This window comes from Phalacrocorax aristotelis, chromosome 3, assembly GCF_949628215.1.
Source record: "Phalacrocorax aristotelis chromosome 3, bGulAri2.1, whole genome shotgun sequence".
NCBI lineage: Eukaryota > Metazoa > Chordata > Aves > Suliformes > Phalacrocoracidae > Phalacrocorax > Phalacrocorax aristotelis.
The window spans coordinates 62418121-62439163 of record NC_134278.1 but is presented as its reverse complement, the minus strand read 5'-3'; the positions used below and the strand labels follow the sequence as shown (position 1 = coordinate 62439163).

General features: G+C 43.0%; 1 protein-coding gene and 1 pseudogene across 2 annotated transcripts; both read left to right on the top strand.

Moving 5' to 3' along the window:
• Window position 1: 1 nt before the first annotated feature.
• On the top strand, window positions 2–8871 carry LOC142055767 (pantetheinase-like; annotated as a pseudogene).
• A 1075-nt stretch (window positions 8872–9946) lies between these two features.
• Window positions 9947–19839, top strand: LOC142054733 (pantetheinase-like). Of its 2 annotated transcripts, XM_075087655.1 has the most exons (9): window positions 9966–10112; window positions 10250–10279; window positions 12064–12305; window positions 12416–12546; window positions 13625–13817; window positions 15261–15552; window positions 16755–17128; window positions 18899–19069; window positions 19328–19839. In XM_075087655.1, exons 3-9 carry the CDS (start codon window positions 12093–12095, stop codon window positions 19454–19456), a joined length of 1503 nt encoding a protein of 500 aa, XP_074943756.1. In that variant the 5' UTR covers window positions 9966–10112; window positions 10250–10279; window positions 12064–12092; the 3' UTR covers window positions 19457–19839. The 2 variants fall into 2 exon arrangements, with proteins under 2 accessions (XP_074943757.1, XP_074943756.1); XM_075087656.1 differs by lacking the exon at window positions 10250–10279 and having other exon boundaries at window positions 9947–10112.
• The last annotated feature ends 1204 nt before the right edge of the window (window positions 19840–21043 follow it).

Below are 21043 nucleotides of genomic sequence, written 5' to 3'. Positions count from 1 at the left end.
GTACCAGTAGTGCCCATGCAGCAGCGCTGAGCTTGGGACTGGCCGCCTGCCTCCTGCAGCCCTGCCTGCGCTCCGTGCCCTCGAGTTTGGCCAGGAATGTGTCCGTGCTGGTCTTTGCTGAGATTTCCCAAACTCTGGCTTGTTTTCCTGCTGTGACCCAGGCTTGCCGTGAGCTGCGTTACTATGGCAATGCCACACCCGCATCACACACACATCTGGCAAGCGACGTTGTTTCTTCAGCTGCCGCACAGCGGTGACTTCTCTGTCGGTGTAAGGCAGAATTGCTCAATGCTGGCAGCTCTCTTGCCTTTGATGCTGTGAGACTTTCCCGGCAGGGTGATTGCATCTCCTGGTGTCAGCTTTCTGCCACTCTGGGGAATTCCCAGGTTTTGTGCAAGACTTCCCCTTTTAAAGCCCACTGGCTTTGCTTGGCCCTGCCGCCCTCTTGGGCGACTTCCCGACTCCAGGCATGGGGCTTCCTCAAGCTTGTGCCTCTGCCGTGCTTTTGGTGCTGTCTGCTCTGGAGGCCTGTGCCCTGGACAGCTACGTCGCAGCTGTCTAGGAGTGTGAGGTGGTCTTGTCACAAGACACTGAAGTGACAGTTTCTCCTGAGGAGACCTTGATGCTGATGGACAAAAATATGGCAGTTTTGAAAATGCCATCAAAGAAGCAGCCAGGCAAGTATTATGACAGAGTTAGAGACGTTCATAGTGGTAAACACTGACTATTTCTTCGTTTTCTTCATGGTGTTCTTTGGATTTGTATGTTGGTACCAGGGTGCCTATATCATTGTGACTCCTGAAGAGGGCATTTACGGCTGGGTCTTCACAAGGGAAACAATATACCCTTATCTTGAGGATATCCCGGACCCATGGGTGGACTAGATTGCATGTACTGATTCTGGAAGGTATTGTCCCTGCTGTGCATGGGGGAACAGTTTGATGGGAAACATGGCTACCTTTAGGAGTGGTTGTTGAAAGTCTTAAATGTCTTCTGCATGGATGACCAAAGAGCTTCTAGAGATGCTCAGATGGAAGAGGGAGGTTCACAGTATGTGGAAAAAGGGACTGGCCACTTGGGAGGAATATAGGAATGTTGTCAGGGTATGCAGAGATGCGACGAGGAAAGCCAAGGCCCAGTTGGAAATAAATCTGGCGAGGGATGTCAAGGATAACAAGAAGGGCTTCTTCAAATACATCAGCAGTAAAAGGAAGACTGGGGATACAGTGGGCCTGCTGATGAATAAGGTAGGGGCCCTGGTGATGCAGGATGCAGAGACGGCAGAGTTACTGAATGCCTTCTTTGGCTCAGTCTTCACTTCTAAGGCTGGCCCTCAGGCATCCCAGCCCTCAGAGGTGAGGGAAAAAATCTGGAGAAAGGTAGACTTGCCCTTGGTTGGGGAAGACTGGGTCAGAGATCACCTAGGCAAACTGGATCCTCGCAAATCCATGGGCAGCGATGGGATTCACCCACGAGTGCTGAAGAGGCTGGCAGATGTTTTTCCCAAGCCACTCTTCATCATCTTTGAAAGGTCATGGAGGACAGGAGAGGTGCCCGAGGACTGGAGGAAAGCAAATGTCACTCGAGTCTTCAAAAAGGGAAGAAGGAGGACCCAGGAAACTACAGGCCAGTCAGCATCACCTCCATCCCTGGCAAGGTGATGGAACAGTTCATTCTGGAGGTCATCTCCAGGCATATAGAGGAAAAGAAGGTTGTCAGAAGTAGTCAACATGGATTCACCAAGGGAAGATCATGTTTGACCAACCTGATACCCTTCTTTGATGGTGTGACTGGCTGGGTCGATGAAGGGAGAGCAGTGGATGCTGTTTATCTTGACTTTAGCAAGGCGTTCAACACTGTCTCCCATAAGATCCTCACAGACAAGCTTAAGAAGTGTGGATTGGATGCGAGGACAGTGAGCTGGATAGAGAACTGGCTCAACAAGAGAACTCAGAGAGTCGTGATCAATGGTGCAGAGTCTGGTTGGAGGCCCGTAACTAGTGGTGTTCCCCAGGGGTCTGTGCTGGGTCCAGTCCTGTTCAACATATTCGTCAGTGACCTGGACGGGGGGACAGAGTTTACCCTCAGGAATTTCACTGATGATACCAAGCTGGGAGGAGTGGCTGATACACCAAAAGGCTGTGCTGCCATCCAAGGAGACCTGGACAGGCTGGAGAGCTGGGCCCAGGGGAACCTCATGAAATTCAACAAAGGAAGTGTAAAGTCCTGCACCTCAGGAGGAACAACCCCGTGCACCGGTACAGGCTGGGGGTTGACCTGCTGGAAAGCTGCTCTGTTGAGAAGGACCTGGGAGTGCTGGTGGACAGCAAGGTGACCATGAGCCATCACTGTGCCCTTGTGGCCAGGAAGGCCAACGGTATCCTGGGCTGCATTAAAATGAGTGTGGCCAGCAGGTCAAGGGAGGTTATCCTCCCCCTCTACTCCACCCTAGTGAGACCACATTTGGAGTACTCTGTCCAGTTTTGGGCCTCCCAGTTTAAGAAGGAGAGGGAACTGCTTGAACACATCCAGCGGAGAGCTACCAAGATGATCGTGGGACTGGAACACCTCCCTTATGAGGAAAGGCTGAGAGACCTGGGTTTGTTCAGCCTGGAGAAGGCTGAGGTAGGATCTTATCAATACTTATAAGTATCTGAAGGGCAGGTATCAAGAGGATGGGACCGGAATGTTTTCAGTGGTGCCCAACGACAGGACAAGGGCAATGGGCACAAGTTGGAACACAGGAAGTTCCACCTCAATATGAGAAAAAACTTGTTTACTGTGACGGTGACAGAGCAGTGTCACAGGCTGCCCAGAGAGGTCGTGGAGTCTCCTTCCCTGGAGTCATAGAATCATAGAATCATAGAGTCATTAAGGTTGGAAAAGACCCTTAAGATCATCAAGTCCAACCGCTAACCTATCACTGCCAAGTCCACCACTAAATCATATCCTCAAGCACCACATCTACCCTTCTTTTAAATACCTCCAGGGATGGAGACTCCACCACCTCCCTGGGCAGCCTGTTCCAATGCCTGACAACCCTTTCGGTGAAGGAGTTTTTCCTAATAGCCAACCTAAACTTCCCCTGGCGCAGCTTGAGGCCATTTCCTCTCGTCCTATCGCTTGTTACTAGGGAGAAGAGACCCACCCCTGCCTCGCTACAACCTCCTTTCAGGTAGTTGTAGAGAGCAACAAGGTCTTCCCTCAGCCTCCTCCAGACTAAATAACCCCAGCTCCCTCAGCCACTCCTCAAAAACTTGTTCTCCAGACCCTTCACCAACATTGTTGCCCTTCTCTGGACACGCTCCAGCACCTCCATGTCCTTCTTGTAGTGAGGGGCCCAAAACTGAATACAGTACTCAAGGTATGGCCTCACCAGTGCTGAGTACAGGGGCACGATCACTGCCCTGCTCCTGCTGGCCACACTATTCCTGATACAAGCCAGGATGCCATTGGCTGCCTTGGCCACCTGAGCACACTGCCGGCTCCTGTTCAGCCAGCTGCCAACCAACGCCCCCAGGTCCTTTTCCTCCAGGCAGCTCTCCAGCCACTCCTCCCAAGCCTGTAGCGTTGCATGGGGTTGTTTTGAGCCAAGTGCAGGACTCGGCACTTGGCCTTGTTGAAACTCATACCGTTGGCTCTGGCCCAACGATCCAGCCTGTCCAGGTCCCTCTGTAGGGCCTTCCTGCCCTCCAGCAGATCGACGGTCCCACCCAGCTTGGTGTTATCTGCAAACTTACTGAGGGTGCACTCAGCCCCCTCATCTAGATCATCAGTGAAGATATTGAACAGGTCCTGTGCACCCTGATCTAGGTGTAGGTGTACCTGCCCAAGCAGGGGGGTTGGATGAGATGATCTCCAGAGGTCCCTTCCAACACCTACAAATCTGTGAATCTGTGAAATGGAAGCAAGTTAGACATCATGTAGTTTCCATAAATAGCTTCAGACAACTTAACTTCCTTCATCATTTCCTCTGTTGTTTTTGTCTGACTGTAATTCTTTTGATTTCAGTTAGTATACTCATAAATGCTGAGATTTATTTAAAAGAAAAACAAAACCTTACAGAATCTACATTTCAGTAATGTATTCCATATGTGTTGTAGAAAAGGTTTATGATGCAGGAATATTAGGAATATTTGTGAATAAAATAACAGCTACTACTGAAAGAATATACTGTGCAATTTCAAATTTTTGAATCATGACATAGCCTTTTTATGCTGTTATTTTCCTTAATAAATTGCACCATTTTTGAAGCTGCAATATTTGGTGAAAGAAAATTAAATGCACCATAGAAGAAACAAATTGTGAGCTACCTCAGCACAGCAGCTGAATCAAGAGCTGAAGCAGAAAGCTGAGATTAGCCCATGTGTCGGTGTAACACCAACGCGGTACCACACACCAGCAGCAGAAGAGAGGCTCGAAGGTCCAAAGATTCATTTTCAGGGTGAGAAAACCCCTGTGTTGCTCACTTATTTAACGTGAGGTGAAGCTGAGTTTCGGCATGCTAAGCTTTGCAGCACAGAACTACTGCCTTCTGTTGAATAACAGAAAATGACAGTTTCATATGACTAATTTAAACCTTTCATTCTTGTGATGTGTAGTCTTAGTGTTGGCATTTTTATGGATTGACTGGTTTTGATGTTCTGTTTCCTTTCTTCCTTCCCTGCTGTTTAGGTTTGAACCCTCACCAGTGCTGGGAAGACCAAGCTGTCTGATGAGGAATAACTCCATCTATGTGGTTGCAAATATGGGAGAAAAGAAGCCCTGTAATTCCAGTGATCTAAGGTGCCCGAGTAATGGTCACTATTAGTACAATACCAACATTGCCTTTGACTCAAGGGAAACTGGTGGTTTGTTATCACAAGGTAACAGGATTTTACAAAGTTCAGGAAGTGCATGATCCTCAGGTGATTAAAGATGTGAAACAGAAGCTGCTTCCCAGGCTTAAATGTATTCGTACATAGAGCCATTACAGAGCAGGTGTCAGAGGACAGGTGAAAGCCACTCTCCTAAGATACCTTCATTCCTGCTAGTCTCAATTTAATAGCAAGTAATTAAAAGAAATTAATTAAAACTCAGTAATCCCTCTATTTTTACTGCTTCTCAATAAGAAGTGACACATCAGATATTAAAACATTAATGTCCTAAACTCTTGCTAATTAAATACAAATCCCCTCTTGCAGTGGTAGGAATTCTCCTTTTTGAAATTAATATATAGCATGTTCACAAAACATTCTCCATTACTTTTATTTAAGTGAATAAGCATTATAGTCAATACTAGTGTGATTTAAGTACTTTGATTTATTTTCTAATATTTTTTTCCTCCCTCCTTTCATTTCTATGAACAGTGCAACCTTTTCATGACAGAGAAACAGTTTGATTTCCCCAAGGATCCAGAATTTGTTATTTTCAATACATCCTTTGGCTACTTTGGCGTTTTCATTTGTGCAGACATACTCTATCATGACCAGCTGTGGTCTTGGCAAGAAGACTTCAGGTTGACACCATTCTGTTCCCAACTGCTTGGGGTAACACTCTTTCGCTGTTGTTGGCAGTCCAGTTTCACTCAGCATGGGCTGTGGGAATGGGTGTCAACTTTCTTGCAGCAAATACGTGCAAATCCACTTTAGTTATGACAGGTAATGTGATATTGCTGTGGTTGATCTTGTTCCCGTGGGCAACATTTTATCTATGTAGTGCAGTTGACCTGAGCAGAAATTCATGTCAGCTTTAGGCATGCATGTGCGTGTCAACAGGATTAGGAGAAGAGAATATGTACAGATAAAAAAAAACCAAAATGTGATACGTAAGAACTCAGAAATGCTTAAGTTGACTGGAACACCTTTAGTTATTTGCTAAATGGTCAGTCCTGAGAGTTTATGCATGTGAGTCTTCATCTTCTGACCCTGGTATTTATCGATGTTTTGGTCATCTGCAGGCCCAAAGTATTTTTTCTCCACTAGGTGGAAACCTAACTCTACGAAATGTTCTTGAGAGTCCTGCAAACGTTACTTCTGGGCTGGATACCTTGTGTCAGGTTTTCTTTGCAGACTCTGTTTTCATTGTGTATTTTTCCTGAGCAGATGCTAGAAGTCAAGCACAAGTTTTGTGGGCCTGTGCTCGCAGAAGTGAGAGAAAACTTATTGGTGTTGCTAAAATGTAGGCTTCGACTTTGCCTTCCAAATAAAAGCAGATATGGGCCATTCCTTTAGTTCTCAGTCATTGATGACCCTATGTCATACAACAGCCAGAGTAGGTTTTACTCTGGGCTTTAAAGATGTATGTATTTGTGTAGAGTTTGCATAAAGATGTGACTTTTGGTAATATATTTTCCTTATAGAATTTTTTTTTACTTGATAGTGTTACCATTCATTTTAATCAAAAATACTGATTTCTGATGCAGCTAAACTCAATGAGGAATGTATAGCTTCAGCCACTTAAATAATCTGTAATGGCATATAATTAGCACACTAATCTTGTCACTTATGATACCTGAAAGATCAGAGTTTGGCCTTTTTTCCATTGATTGCAAAAAGCATTAGGTTAGGGTTGTAGTCTGTGAAGGCTTAATTTAGTTTCAAAACAATCTGGTAAACATTAGAATAAAATTTGGCACATGTTTAATTAGTGATGACTGCTTACTTGTACCATACACTTGCTTTCAGATTAAAAGCTAAGCTTTCTGGTGTTATGTGTTTGCAGGGAGTGGTATTTATGCCCTAGATGGTCTGAAAGCATATTATTATAATACAGAAATGGAAAATGCTCACTTTTTGTTTTTTGGTGACAGAACTGCATTCACGCCCATGTCTGTCTCCTGACTATCCTGCTGCTGTTAACTGGAAATTGTATGCCAGCAGTACTGAACAGTTTCCATCAAATGATCACTATTTCAGTGGGGTTGTTTTCCATGATCTCTTCTTCTTCATGGAGCTCAGTGAACCCAAGGGAACCTGTGCCATTTGCCAGCAGGACCTCTGTTACCGAGTTACAAGATGATAGAGAAGCAGAAAGATGACATTTATGTTCTGGGTGCCTTTGATGGGCTACACTTTTTTGAAGGAGAGATATATTTGCAGGAAAAGGCTTCCTGTTCTTATTTGGATGGTGGGAAGTCTGCAATACTCTCCTTGCAGCCCATTTGCATTTGTCTCATTTTTGACTGAGGGTTTTTAAGAGGAGGCATTCTTTAGGCCCCTCTGAAAACATTTGTTTTCTTCATGATGCATTTTGACTTCATTAGGGGCGTTGATCCTGCTCTTCTGTCTATGTTATAAATGATGAAAGTGAAGACCCTGAGATGACCCCATGCTGTAACACTTCAAGAAGGTTTCCATGTACAAAAGGGAGAGAAGATAACAGAGTTCTCCCTATCTTCATAGGGATGCTCTTGTCACAACAGAGAGCTCTTTTCTGCTCAGTGGATTGCACCATCATGCTGATATGATTCTCTAACATGCAGTCATCTCACAAAATCAAGAAACAATATGGATATAGCCTTTGTATTCACATGGCTTGTCAGCGTATTGGTTCTTTTAAATTTCACTGTTAGGCTTTTTTAAATATGCTATATCTTTAGAGTGTTCCCACTAGAGTGGCCAAATAAGTATGGCTTCAGTTTTTTAGGAATCTCGGCCAGAGCTGAAGTAACTTACCTAGGTCATAAACTATTCCATACCTGTGACTACATGCATATGTGTTATGCATGAATGCACACTTAACTTATAAACACACGTGTGTACACACAGCAACAGTGCTTTGCTGTGGTGCTGGCAAAGAATTGTCTTTTTACAAAGTTTCAAGTGCCAAGAGCATTCATGGTCTTCTTGCCTAAATAAATGAGTAGATATATTGGATAATTTCTTCATCATGACAGCTTTCCTTACAATCAATCTTACAGTCTTGATTGTTGAAAGCTTAGCGGTATTTTGCCTTTCTGTACCGTCCTCCCCGCAGATATGCACACTGCTCAAGTGCAAGAGCACAGACCCGAACATGCGCGGGCAGCCAGTGGAGACTGCACAGACCAAGTTTGAGATGTTCTCTCTCAGCGGCACCTTTGGCACCAACTACGTCTTTCCAGAAGTCTTGTACAGTGGGGTGCAGCTGGTCCCCGGGGAGTTTGAGGTAATGGGACACCATTGTGAGTTGTCAGACTTTTAACAGAAATGGTCAAAAAGCCACCACAAGACACAGGAGCAACTTGGGAGTTATCAGTGTCCTCTATTTCAGTAACTGGCTTGAGTTCAAGGCAGCTTTATTTCTGCCTGATTTCCCTGGCTGCATTCATACAGCAGGTCCATTTCCCCGACTCCCTTCTTCCCCAAATATCCTAGAAAAGCATCTTGCTTAAGACAGAGGAACTGTAGTTTTTCTCAGACTTTGTGGTATGTCCAAGTGATTAACAGGCAGACATGCTTTGCTTTCTCTTTTTTCAAGACGCCTCTCAACTAGGTCGACATTAATGAAGACATCATTTTGTGTCTGTCATACAATTCTATTGCTTTGCTGATGTTTATTTTACTTTTCCGTAGCTAGGTGCTAAATGAAGGACGTCTGATAAGTCAGACTAGTACGTTGAAGCCAGTTTTGAGTACTCCCACTACCATTCTTTGGGAGGTTGTATGAAAAGGACCCTCCACACACAGAGCAAGCTTCACCATGACTTCACTGCAGGCCCTTTAAGCTCTCGTCTGCTTTTTTTCTGTAATGCTAATCAATCATAGTTAATCATAATGTTATTTAATGTTAATTAATGTTAAGACCCATAATTTTAACGGCATTCTATTTCTCAATTTGCCTTATCTAACAGCATAGTCATTATGCATTTATTTGTTGACTTGATTTTGCAGCAAAAATAAATTACTCTGCCGGGCAGTTCTTTATGTATTTTTGTATGATAGCTTTTGATTGTCGTAGGCTTGTCCTTGATCTCACTATAGACAATAGAAAATAAATTCCTCTGACCTCAGTGGTTAGGGTTCAGGCATACAGCAGTGGGTTGTGGCCCATTAACAACTCATCTTTAATTCTTTGAAATTTTTGGTGGGGTTTTAGAAGTCATTCCCACAACACTGTTCTGCCCCATCTCTTTTCTAAACTGGAGATTAACAGAACCTTTGAAGGCCAATGGTTGAAGGTTTAAGTTACCAATTACTTTGAAAACAAGACTGCAAACACCATTGCTTCAATAACTTCAACTGAGTACACAGTGTAATATGTTATTATGCCATGCCCTAACTTAGAGTTGGATGAGTCTACCTGAATCTTTCTGGCCACAGTTTTAGGGTATGAAAAAATTATTTTCCACGAAACTATCGATAACTGTGTCACCTTTTTCAAGCAGTCAGGTGGGACCATATCAAAAATTCTCAAAATGAGCAATTTTGCAGGTGCGTATCTGTCTTCCTGTGAAATAGTTACTCATGCTGCTGTGAGGGAGGGTCAAGACTGTGCAGGCAGGTGTTGGGAAAGGCTGACGAACAGCTTGAATAAATAGATTGAATGCATCGGAATGTGTGCGGGTGCAGGATCTGCAGACAGTACCTTCTAAGCAAGTGGACTGGATTACTTTGGGTGGCATTACTAAGATGTCTATGTACTGGTAATTCTGTTTTTTGTTCCACAGGTTTGTTTTGAAGTAAAAACACTGTTCACATTTAATCTGACCAATATAATGAAAAACAGACTTGCAGGATGTAAAATACATTGTTTTTGAACAAAGTGAATATTGTAAAAACAAGATTTTTAGTCTCTAAATGTATTAAATTGTAACCCTCTACAACTCAAATAACAGAAATACTGGAAAACACTCGTTTGTGGAGAAAAAGTGCTGTATCTCTACACTTCATCTGCAACCTAAGACATGGCGTCCTGTTACAGCTACGCAACATGACTGTGTGCTCTTGCTAAAAATGATTGGCTTCTCATTTCCTCACCTCTGCCCACTGCTTTGCAGTGATTGCACCATAGCAAGATTAACCCATTGAGTAAGGAGTAGTCTTCCACGCAGTCTCTCTTAGTACAAGAAAAGGAGCAGGACCACAATCTGAAGATGGACTACCTCTACAGCTGAGCTGCTTTATAATCAAATCGCACCCTGTTTCACAAAAGTAAGTCAGTCCTCAGATAACCGCTGTGCAGAGACAGAGGAGAGTGCAGTAGAGGGGTGAGGAGTGTGAACTGGGAAGATGGAGTTGTGAAAAGTAGAGGGAGCTCTAGGATAAATTTCTTCTTTCGTTTCCCACAGCCACATATAGCCTGGACCGCTGTAGTTTCGGTAAGTTTTTATTTAGTGTGTTTGTTTTTTTAACCACAGTTAGTTCCTTGCTCCTGGGTGAGCACCCAGCTCTGCAGGCAGTAGGTGGTGGTGCCTGCTGCTACAGAGGCAGACAGGGATGCCTCCATCTCACTGTACTACAGAAACCCCCCCGTCCAGGCAGTGCGACTTGAACTTTGCAGGGCAGCCCTCAGCCCCTGCACTTGTAAATTTTTCTGCTCTGCTCTGCCAGGGTAGTCACCTTTCTATGCTGACTTGGTGTCCTAGCTGTTGCTAAACAAGGGAACATTTACTGCTTCCTCCTTCAGACTTAGAGCTCATTGTGGTTAATGTGACTCAATGCCTATTGCATTTGGTAAGAAAAATGGGAGGAAAAAAGTCTTCCAAGCTATATTACTTCAATTAACACTGAAATCTATCTTGCAGCCTTTCAATGGCTCATATTTAAGGCTCCTGAATGAGTGTGCTGTATCTAGTAATGTATGTAGAGAAGTACTTAGAGGTGAACATTACCAGATGCAAGCCAATGTTCCTACTGGCTGAAACCCTCGGTCAGCACTACTCTTGCAGGGAACTCTCTGGTACTTGTATTCACCTACATTTCTGTCTTTTCTGAGACATCTCTACCATGACAGTCTGCTGTAGCTGAAGGCAGGCAGCCTGTTCTGCTTCACACTGTTTAGGAAACCTTTTCCAAATGAGAATACTGCAATTGCTAGAAGGTCAAAAAATAGAAAATACCATAGCAAAAAATGCATTTGGACTGAATTGAAGTAAAAGATTAAAAATTAAGGCCTCTCAATAAACAGCATGTTCCTGGAGACAGGAAAGACAGAGGAGCAGGTGTGCTACTGTGCCTCGTGAACTGTCTGCCCTTCTGCTTCAGGCAAGTGGCAGCCAGGCAATGAGGTACCAGATTAGTGGCCTGGTTGGTGGCTCACCTGCCTGATTTCAGAGGAAAACATTCCCTCCGGATGCAAATTTTCTGGTGGAAGGCTGATAGAAAGTGATGTACAGCTAAGCATAAGTGACTGGGAGAGCCACTGGTTTAAATGCAAGGGGCAGTTCTGTCACTGGCACACTAAGGATATTACATCTAAGTATAGTGAGGTGCTCTGTAATGACTTTGGTCTAAAGAAACTCTGTACATAAGCAAGCTGTACATAATCATAGAATCATAGAATGTCCTGAGTCAGAAGCAACTTGCAAGGATCATCAAGTCCAACTCCTGTCCCTGCAAAGGACAACCCCAAAACTCACACTGTGTGTCTGAGGGATTTGTCCAAATGCTTGTTGAATATAGTCAGGCTTGGCGCTGTGGCACATATTACAGGAAACAGCAACTACGAAGACGCTAGAATAAAGCCAACAGTTTTTAAAACCCTCAATTTTGCCACTCAGGCTTCACATAAGACTAGCTCAAGAGGGACTCATCCACCTTTCATGTGGGTATCAGAGTTGAGCCAACATAGATAGCAAAAGTCTGCTGCAATCAATGACATAAAAAAGTGTAACAACAAAACCTGGACCATTCTTCCCAGCCACGTGTTTAACAATTATTTTTCTATTAGCACAATTACTCTTCACATTGCCCAGCTTTTTAGTCTTGTGGAATTGCAACATCCTTACTGTATATTGTCATACTTTCCCATACATCACCAGCAGTGCTTGATTCCAAAGTTAACCTTTAACAAACCAGCGCTTCGTCCCTCCTTTAAAGTTAAACTTTGTCCCTGTTTTCTTTTCTATATATGCACCTTTTGCACCATTTTTCCGTGACTCAGAGTATTCTAGGAGCTGTGAGGCACCAGCCATGCTCCCTTCCCGGCCTGTCCTGCACACTGCGGTGTTTGCACTCACAGTCCTCCAGGCCCTCGCCTCTGACACCTTCATTGCAGCCGTCTATGAGCATGCGGTCATCCTGCCAGATGACACTGACGAGCCCGTTTCTCCCGACGATGCTTTGGCCCTGATGAACCAAAACATGGATGTCCTGGAAAGGGCCATCAAGGAAGCCGCCCAGCAGGTACTAGGTGTATTGGGGGGGGTTCGTTAGTTAATTAGTGTTTTCTGCTCCTGCTGACCCTCCTGGTTATCTGTTGGTGGGTGAATTCCTAACGCAGCCTGTTGTGTCAGGGTGCCCACATCATTGTGACCCCTGAAGATGGCATTTACGGCTGGCGTTTCACAAGAGAAACCATCTACCCCTACCTGGAGGATATCCCTGATCCAGCAGTGAACTGGATTCCCTGCACCGACCCCACCAGGTGATTTCTTTTGCAGTGGTTTGTGTGGTTTCAAACTAGTGTCTCATGGAGTCGTGAGCTGCTCCCAGTAAATGCCTAAGGACTGCTCATTTTTTTAATCTATTAAAAATCCCGGGTACTGTAGAAATGAGATGCATCAGAAAGAACTCTTACTTAACTGGTAATGGGAATATGCAAGGTGAAAGGCACTGAGAGAGTTTCACTTTTTAAAAGTGCAAAAGGAGAAAATGAGGAAATTTTAGGAAAAATAATTATTTTTAAAACATGTAAACTATTATTTCAGATAAATTGTGAAAATCTTCTGTAAGTATAAGCTAGTTTATTATCATGTCAGATGCATAGATTAGACAAGGTAATTCAATCCTCAGCTTATGTGGCTGGGTGACTTCTAAATCAAATTGCACAAAATATTTCTGTAGATCTGAAGGAAGTGCCTTTTAGGAATCCAGCCACTTGCATGGTCTGCTGTATTATAGAGGGCTGCTCTAAATGTGTGTCAGCAGGGGACACCAAAGGGACCAGGTCTGTGTCTAAGCTAAGCTTTTGTATTCTTCTGTTCTGGGGCTTTATGAAGCAAGATTTCAAGAGTCCCCAGCTCTGTTAATGCCGTGACTACTTTTTACTGAAAGCTTACGGGAAGCTGCCTTAAACAGAGTGAAGAGTCTTAAAAAAGGCTAGAATGGTCTTTTAAATCAAGATTTATGTCTGCCTGAAAATTAATTTTTAAGTTATTTTAAGTTTGCATATTGATTTAGCCTCTCTGTTTTCTGAAGCTGCCCATATCTTTGTGTGTGTGTTAACTGAGAATTATATCCACACAGAAAAGAACATTGTTAAAAGTACAGGAAAGAAGAACACAGGGATACCATTTTTGAAAGCTAAAAGAGACCGGCAATTTAAAATGATGTTACGAACAGAGAAGAAAATGAACAGAAACTATGATTTGATCTACCCCTTTTTCTGCACCTGGGGATATGCAGTTAGTGGAATAGTAATTCTGAGTGCATTTCTTCCACATCTGAACTTAAACTTGTACAATCTTTTTTGGGTTTTTTTTCTTTCACCAAAAATGCATTAGATTTGCTCCAGCACCAGTGCAGGAACGACTCAGCTGCATGGCCAGGAATAACTCCATCTATGTGGTTGCAAACATCGGGGACAAGAAGCCATGTAACTCCAGTGATCCCGGCTGTCCCAGCGATGGTCGCTATCAGTACAACACCGATGTTGTCTTTGACCCGGAGGGGAAACTGGTGGCTCGTTACCACAAGGTAAAGTGGCCTTGGAATGTCAGGAGCTATTTCTCCACTACTTCCAAAATGTCTCTGTTTGGCAAGAGAATTTAATGCCAGTCATTGTCCCTGGCAGATTTTTGCTCCTATTTATGATTTAAAAGAACCTCTCTCTTGCTGTGCAGTGTTGACTATAAATTTGCATTTGCTGTCATGTTTTTCAAAACAGACTAGAATGAAAAATGATTGCGCAGGACCGATTCAGTGGCATGGGGTTTTGGTTAACTTCTTCAGTTTGTTAACTCCATATTACTGGAAATTCTGCTGCTTAAGCAGCTTTAGTTTTCAGTGCAGGTGTTCACCAGATTGCATCTTCATGTTCCAGGATTTTAAGATGTTCATCTGCATCGCGTCTTAGATGAGAAGTATGATTTAAGAAAGTCAGGCCCTTTCCTATTGTTCTGTTGTTTGGTTTTTTTTTTTTCTGATGATGTTTCACCATGGTTTTTGCATAACAGGAACTATCTGGACAAAACCGTGGACCTAAGTTGGCTGTAAAAAGAGATGAGGACATTGAACCATTTGCACCCAATGAAAGTGTATTCTTTCAGTTTTGTGTGCCTACCTGCAAGGTTCATCAAGGTTGTCTGAGAGTTGTGTGCCGGATATCATGCCAATGTGCTAGACTGAAGTCAGTTTTTATTTAATGCGCTTTGAGCCCAGTATTTCACCTGGTTCTTCGGAGACTATGCCAACATATTTCTTTGTGAGCAAACTGGGTGACAGGGACACTGATACTGCAAGTCTGGTCCCCCGTGTGCCAGCCTGGCACAGCCCAGGCACTGAGTTACAAGTTCAGGAAACTTGAACATCTTTTCTGTCTTGGTGGCACAGGCTTATTGTCCAGGCCACCTGGAGATTAAAGAACTCTCTTAGTAAATGTGAATGCAAAGGAAGAAGGAAGATGTTGGAAAGCTGAGAATGTCACAAACTCGGATTTTCGTATTGGCTGAGCTCATCTGCCGTTCCCCCATCACCACCACCCTTGTTTTCTTCTGCGCTCTACATTCTCCCTATATTGACTTGCACTTCCTCCACACCAAGGTCACTAATCCTATCTCTTGGCATCAGGTTCTCCGTGCTCCTTTTCCATTATTAATTCTCTTCTGTGTGTCTTTCAGGTCACTGGAATTATAAACTAGGTGGGGAGAGCAGAGAGATTATTTTTACGGGAGTTGCAGGTGGCCAACACCAACAGACCTGCAGATAGCCGGTTGGTTTCCTAGCTAGGTGCTAGGGCAACATGTGTCTCTCCATATCCACCTTTTGGGCACTATGGTGATCCTACAATTTTAGTCCATGTGAAAGCTTCAAACACAGGTCAAAAAATTTCTCTAGTCATTCTGAACTGTTTTAGGGAATGACTCCAGGATATTGCAATAAGTGCTTTTAACCAGTTTCTCTTTTTACCTTCCCCTACAGTATAATCTCTTTATGGTTGAAACTCAGTTTAATTACCCTAAAGAGCCAGAAGCCATCACCTTTGAGACCCCCTTTGGGAAGTTTGGCATTTTCACATGCTTCGACATCCTTTTCCGGGAGCCTGCCGTGGTCTTGGTGAGCGAGTTGCAGGTGGACACTGTGCTCTTCCCAACGGCTTGGATGAACGTCCTGCCGTTTCTGACTGCGGTTGAGTTTCACTCTGCCTGGGCCATGGGCATGGGTGTCAACTTCCTAGCTGCCAATACACACTGTACCAGTATATCTATGACAGGTAATTAATGCTCACTCTGCCTGAAAAATCTTTATAGCCATGAATCTTTATTCCCTGTTCTGCAAGGTGATTTTGCAGAGGAATATAATACATTTATTTGGAAGGTGAAAAGTTTAGTCACCAAATTTTGAACCTGACAACCATTGTCCCTACTGGTGCCATACAAAGCACAGCAAAACTTGCGGTGTTTTCTTCTCCCTGGCTTCTTAGGATTTTCCTTTCTTTCTTTTAATGCCTCTAAAGAAGTAGTAAGTTACTGCCCCTTCTATCTGAGTAGAAACTTCTGAAACTTAGGTTCTTTTCCTCTCCACCTGTAAGTCTGCAATTGAATACCCAGAGATAAATATACCTGTAAACCCAATGCATGGCTCCATTTATTCTGGCCAAATGAAAGCTGTATTTATTATCTGTATTTATTATCTGTATTTATTTATTATCTGTAGCTGTATTTAACACAGTTTGGAAAAATGTTAAAAACAACTTTTCAGACCTATTGCAGTAACACTGCTGAGAAGTCCGCATTTTCTTTTAACACTGATTTTCTAGACCTTAGCTTATGGGTTAGTATATTTCAGCTAGGCCAGTGTCTTCACCGAGCCGTGAAACTATAGTATTGGCTTGGGGCTTCTCATTTGAAATGCCTGACAGGCTACTGCTTGTTGTCCATTTTATGTGGCTTTTCAGCAGTAATGGGTATGACAGATCTTCTTTGATTTCTGTCTGTCACTTGGCGCTGGACAGGTCTGAATTCCCGACATAGGGAGGAATCCTCAGTCAGTGTAAACAGGGCAGACAGCTGCTATCTCCTTCTGCATTCACCAGGACAGGCCTGTGATACTTGCCTGCGTTGTTTTGGATGGTCTCAGTTGGTAGATGGTCTTTTTACATCAATTAGCCGAGAATAAAGGAGTTCTCAAGCAACTCTGTTGCGTACAGCAGAAAAGAGAACTGGGGAGGCCATAAATACAACCATAACATAACATCCTCTGTCTTTGTCTACACTGAGCAGACCTCACCCAGGGAAAGAAATGCTATTCATTGCCAAAGCATGATCTCTGTGTAGTGAGTTGCTAATGGTCACTTTTGCTGAGACTAAAATTTGTGTAATATTTATAAAATAGTGGATAAGCTAGCAGTAGGGACAATTAAAGGACAATACTTTTTTTAAATTATTTTTTGTCTGACTATTGCGCTATCCTCAGGGAGTGGTATTTATGCACCAGACGGAGCCAGAGCGTACTACTACAATATGAAAACTGAAGATGGTCACCTCCTCATTGCTGAACTAGATTCACACCCTCGCCTTTCTCCTGCCTTCCTGCCTGATGTCAGCTGGAGCTCATATGCTTCGAGTGTCGAAAGATTCTCACCAAATAACCATGATTTTCAAGGACTCATCTTCCATGACTGGTTCACTTTCACTGAGCTCACTAAGCCTGAAGGGAATCTCACTGTTTGCCAGAAGGACCTCTGCTGTCACTTGAGCTACAAGATGGCAGGGAAACGAGAAAATGAAGTTTATGTGCTAGGTGCTTTTGATGGGCTTCATGTCGTTGAAGGACAATACTATCTGCAGGTAATGATTCTTTGGAGGGGGAGTACTTATTTTAGGAAGCTTCTTTACAGGGAGAAACCTTCAGCTCTGGGAGGGGGGAAAGACAACTTTCTTGTATGCCGGAGTCCTGCTGTCCTATTTGTCAGCAATGGGAAGTAGTTGATAAAATGTCCAAGCCTGCTTACCTTTAAATCCAACAAATGCAGTGGAGAGGTCTCTGAACCTCTTTCAAGTTCCCAGAGTGCGCTCACTATTTTGTTAGCCATGCAATATTGTCTAAATTTAGGTCCTCTTTTCTGGCTATCTGTAGTAGCTGTCCTGAATCTCCTCTCTAACCTTCATCAGACAGTTTCTGTTAAAAAATCACTTGATCATATCTATCTTTATGAGATGCTCTGGTAATTTAGAGTCAGAGAGATGTTAATTTTTTGCCATTACTCAAATCGTAGCAATGAAATTTACTGAAATGGTGTATGACTTTTAGTGGGAATGTCCACTCTTCCTCTCTTTTAATCAAATGTTTGGAAAGAGAGTGAGTTACACCCTGGTTGAATTTGCTTAAAGCCTTATAAGAAACCTTCTTTGCCTTCATAATTAAGTTATTGTGCCAGCAGGTTATTGTTTTTTTAGTTCCTTACTTCTGTCTGTCAACACGGCCTTTGCATATCAGCTGGTACAGACTCCAGGATACGGGGGGACGTCTTAGCCAGGAAACAGCTCATCTAATATATTTATGAAGGTAGCTTGAATAAATTCAGTTCTTGGTGACCTCATTTAGAAAATTTATTTCAGTGATTGTGGAAGCTTCCAGATGGTATCTACCAGTACAGAATTTTCTAGAGAAGACGGGAGTTTCTACTCATCCTTTTTCCCCTCAGTATTTTTTTTATTTCCTCAGAATATACTGAGAGAATTAGATTCTTTATTTCTGCTTATTTGCATTTCAACAGGAAATCATATTTGCTGATGAATAATATTTCTGATGAATAATCTTATTCTATCCCCCAGTATCTGACACAAATAGACAAACTCCTCCATCGCCTGTCAGCAAAACCAGCCAAAATCCTTTGAACCTTCATGGGAGCGATAGCCCTATTTCATATTTCTTCATGGTGTCCATAAATATTTACCACCTGTAACCTGGAGAATTAACTTTAAGAAGAAAACATTGCCACTCCTACTTTCCTCTGTGTACTACAACTGCTAACACAAAACTTTAACAAAGGATGCTGACCTCATTACCTTGACATATATTCACCAGGTGTTGGACCTAGAACATCAAATTCAGATTTCCCATGGACTACCAAACCATCTAATGAATTGTCATCAGCAACATGTACAAATACCAGTAACAGGATCTGTGTGTACAGTTGCACAAGGCACCCATGAGGAGGCATTTGTTTCATTTGCCTAAAATTTCCATTCACAAACTCATCTTACTAAGACATGTGAGAAGGGATTCTTGAAATGAGAGAACTGGAAATTGGAAGCTTTATAGAAGTGACCGAATTGACCTTCAGGGATAAAATAAGGTGCTCTGTCAGCACTTACCTCAGAAACTAAGGTTATTTCTAACTACTAAGGCAGTACAGCTCTGGAATACCCCCAGTCAGATCAAAAAAATAAGGGTTGAAAAAATAAGCTGTAACTAAGAAGGAGTTGCTTAAAGGTTATGAAAGAGATCCTGTGATGGTCACTTGCTCTGAAACACACTAGCTTTGATGACAGAAGGCTTCCTTACCAGAGTGTTTCCGTCTTGCTAAATACGTTGTTGTCTTCTCCTCCCCGCAGATATGCACACTGCTCAAGTGCAAGAGCACAGACCCGAACACATGCGGGCAGCCAGTGGAGACTGCACAGACCAAGTTTGAGATGTTCTCTCTCAGCGGCACCTTTGGCACCAACTATGTCTTTCCAGAAGTCTTGTACAGTGGGGTGCAGCTGGCCCCCAGGGAGTTTGAGGTAATGGGACACCCTGGAGCTATGTCACGCAAGGTTCTCTGCAGGGTAGTAACAGCATAAACTGTCTCAAAACAGCCAAAGTGACCTTGCTCATAGTGAACAATCAGATTATTAAATACCTTTTAATGAAGTCACTAGTTGCAGTAAGAGATATGGTCTGACGTACCTTCTTCCTGTTTTGTCACATCTTTCTGAGCTCTTAGCGTGTTCATATGGGTACTCCTCTAATTATGTCCTTCTCTTCCCTTTTTCAATCAGGTATTAAAAGATGGGCGCTTGATAAGTAAGATAAGACCAACAAAACCAGTCGTCACTGTGACGCTTTTTGGACGGTGGTATGAAAAGGATCACCTGAAACAAGACTCACAATCACCAGCCTTCCCATGATGTTACCATAACTGAAGCTGTCTGCTATTAATCTCGTGTCCAAATGAGACACAGCATCCTCTACTACAACAATCCCGATTATATATCTTATCTCCAATTGCATAAACTTCTTGTCAATGTGCTTTACTTAGTAATAATGCAGAAATATTATTTTATTGCTACAAGTTATTGAGAAGTATCTCTTTCTGTATCATAAGATTACTAATCTTTTATTAGTGCAAAACAGCAGCTGTGTTTCTTCTCTGTTTCCTGGATTTTCATTTTTCTAGCCTTCACAAAATCTGTATTGTGGGCCAGATGATACATTCTTATTAAAATAGCATTGCATATTTTATAATTGCAGATTATTAGTAGACCAGTAAATAAAACAGTGAAAGATGTGATTCGTGGCAGCTCTATGCAAAAAAGCTCAATAATGCTTTGTCTCTGATAAACAACTACTTATGCTGGCCTATGCGAGTCTGCTCTTTTCCTTCACTTTTTTATTTTTTCCTATTTGTATTGCTTTGGCTTTGTTGCCTTTATGCCATGTGGCACATGGCAGCACAGAATAGTGCATCATGGATGCTGAGCAAGAACTTCAATCAAAGAGCCGTTCCTGAAACAAAACCTGCCACCACTTCCTGGTCAGAACTCAACATGAATCATCATTTCTTTGAAATCTCTGTTGAACCAAAACTTGGAATTGAAACCTCAGAATATTCTGCTTGCCAGTTCTGAACAACAGCTTGTCAGCACTTGCTGGCTGCACTGGATGCCCTTCAGTGCTGGAACTGTGCACCCAGGAAAAGAGGTCACTGAGTGACCTGGTATCATATAGCAGCTCTGCTCTCCCATATCCTCTATATCTTTCTGGCCATATAACACCAACATACGTGAAATAAGCTTTGTCCTTTGCTCCTTCATGATAATGCTGGGTGCTGCTGCCCTGCAAATCCATTTACTTGAGGATTAGGGGGGTTAGATTTCTACTTAAGACCAGCTACTGCTGTGAGAAGGCACTGTTCACATCTTTTCTTCCTCTTCTCCCGCAGCAACCTGTGGTTTGTTGCTGCTGCTGGACCCCTAGTGACCTTCCTTCAGTGTATCAGTGTATAAAGATGTGCATGTTCTCTGGCTGTGTCTTTAAGAGTGGTCAGAGACCCCTATTAGTCTAATTCCTCTTTCCTTTTCCCCACACTGGCACCATTCCTGGTCTCAGCATGGTGCTCTCAAGGTCCTCAGTCCCATGTACTTCTGTTAAGGGGCTGGTGAGAAGTTGGCATAAGCTGTCATGGCACTAAATACTTTTTGCTGCAAAGATTGCATAACATTTATTGTTGTGAAATGTGTTATTGTGTGAAGTGAGTCAAGCATACGGAAAGTCTACCCATGCATCCACGTACCGACTCGGTCTGTACAAAGACAAGGCTGTGTGTAACCTGACACTGAACACTGATGTTACCTGGCAGCAGAATCAGAACCAAAGAAGGTAAGAAACTTGGGCAACCAGATACAAGAGATTTTTGCACATGTGTGGCTTTAGCTTCAAGATTTCTGGCGGAGTGATCTGTAGACATAAGAAATCAGGTTGCAATAAGCAAAATA

Bases quoted from the DNA above. Each gene is read 5' to 3' on its own strand.
- LOC142054733 (XM_075087656.1), top strand. From the start codon at position 12,093: ATGCTCCCTTCCCGGCCTGTCCTGCACACTGCGGTGTTTGCACTCACA. The intron at 17,129-18,898 runs GTAATGATTCTT...TCCTCCCCGCAG, and splicing joins AAGGACAATACTATCTGCAG to ATATGCACACTGCTCAAGTG. The intron at 19,070-19,327 runs GTAATGGGACAC...TTTTTCAATCAG, and splicing joins TGGCCCCCAGGGAGTTTGAG to GTATTAAAAGATGGGCGCTT.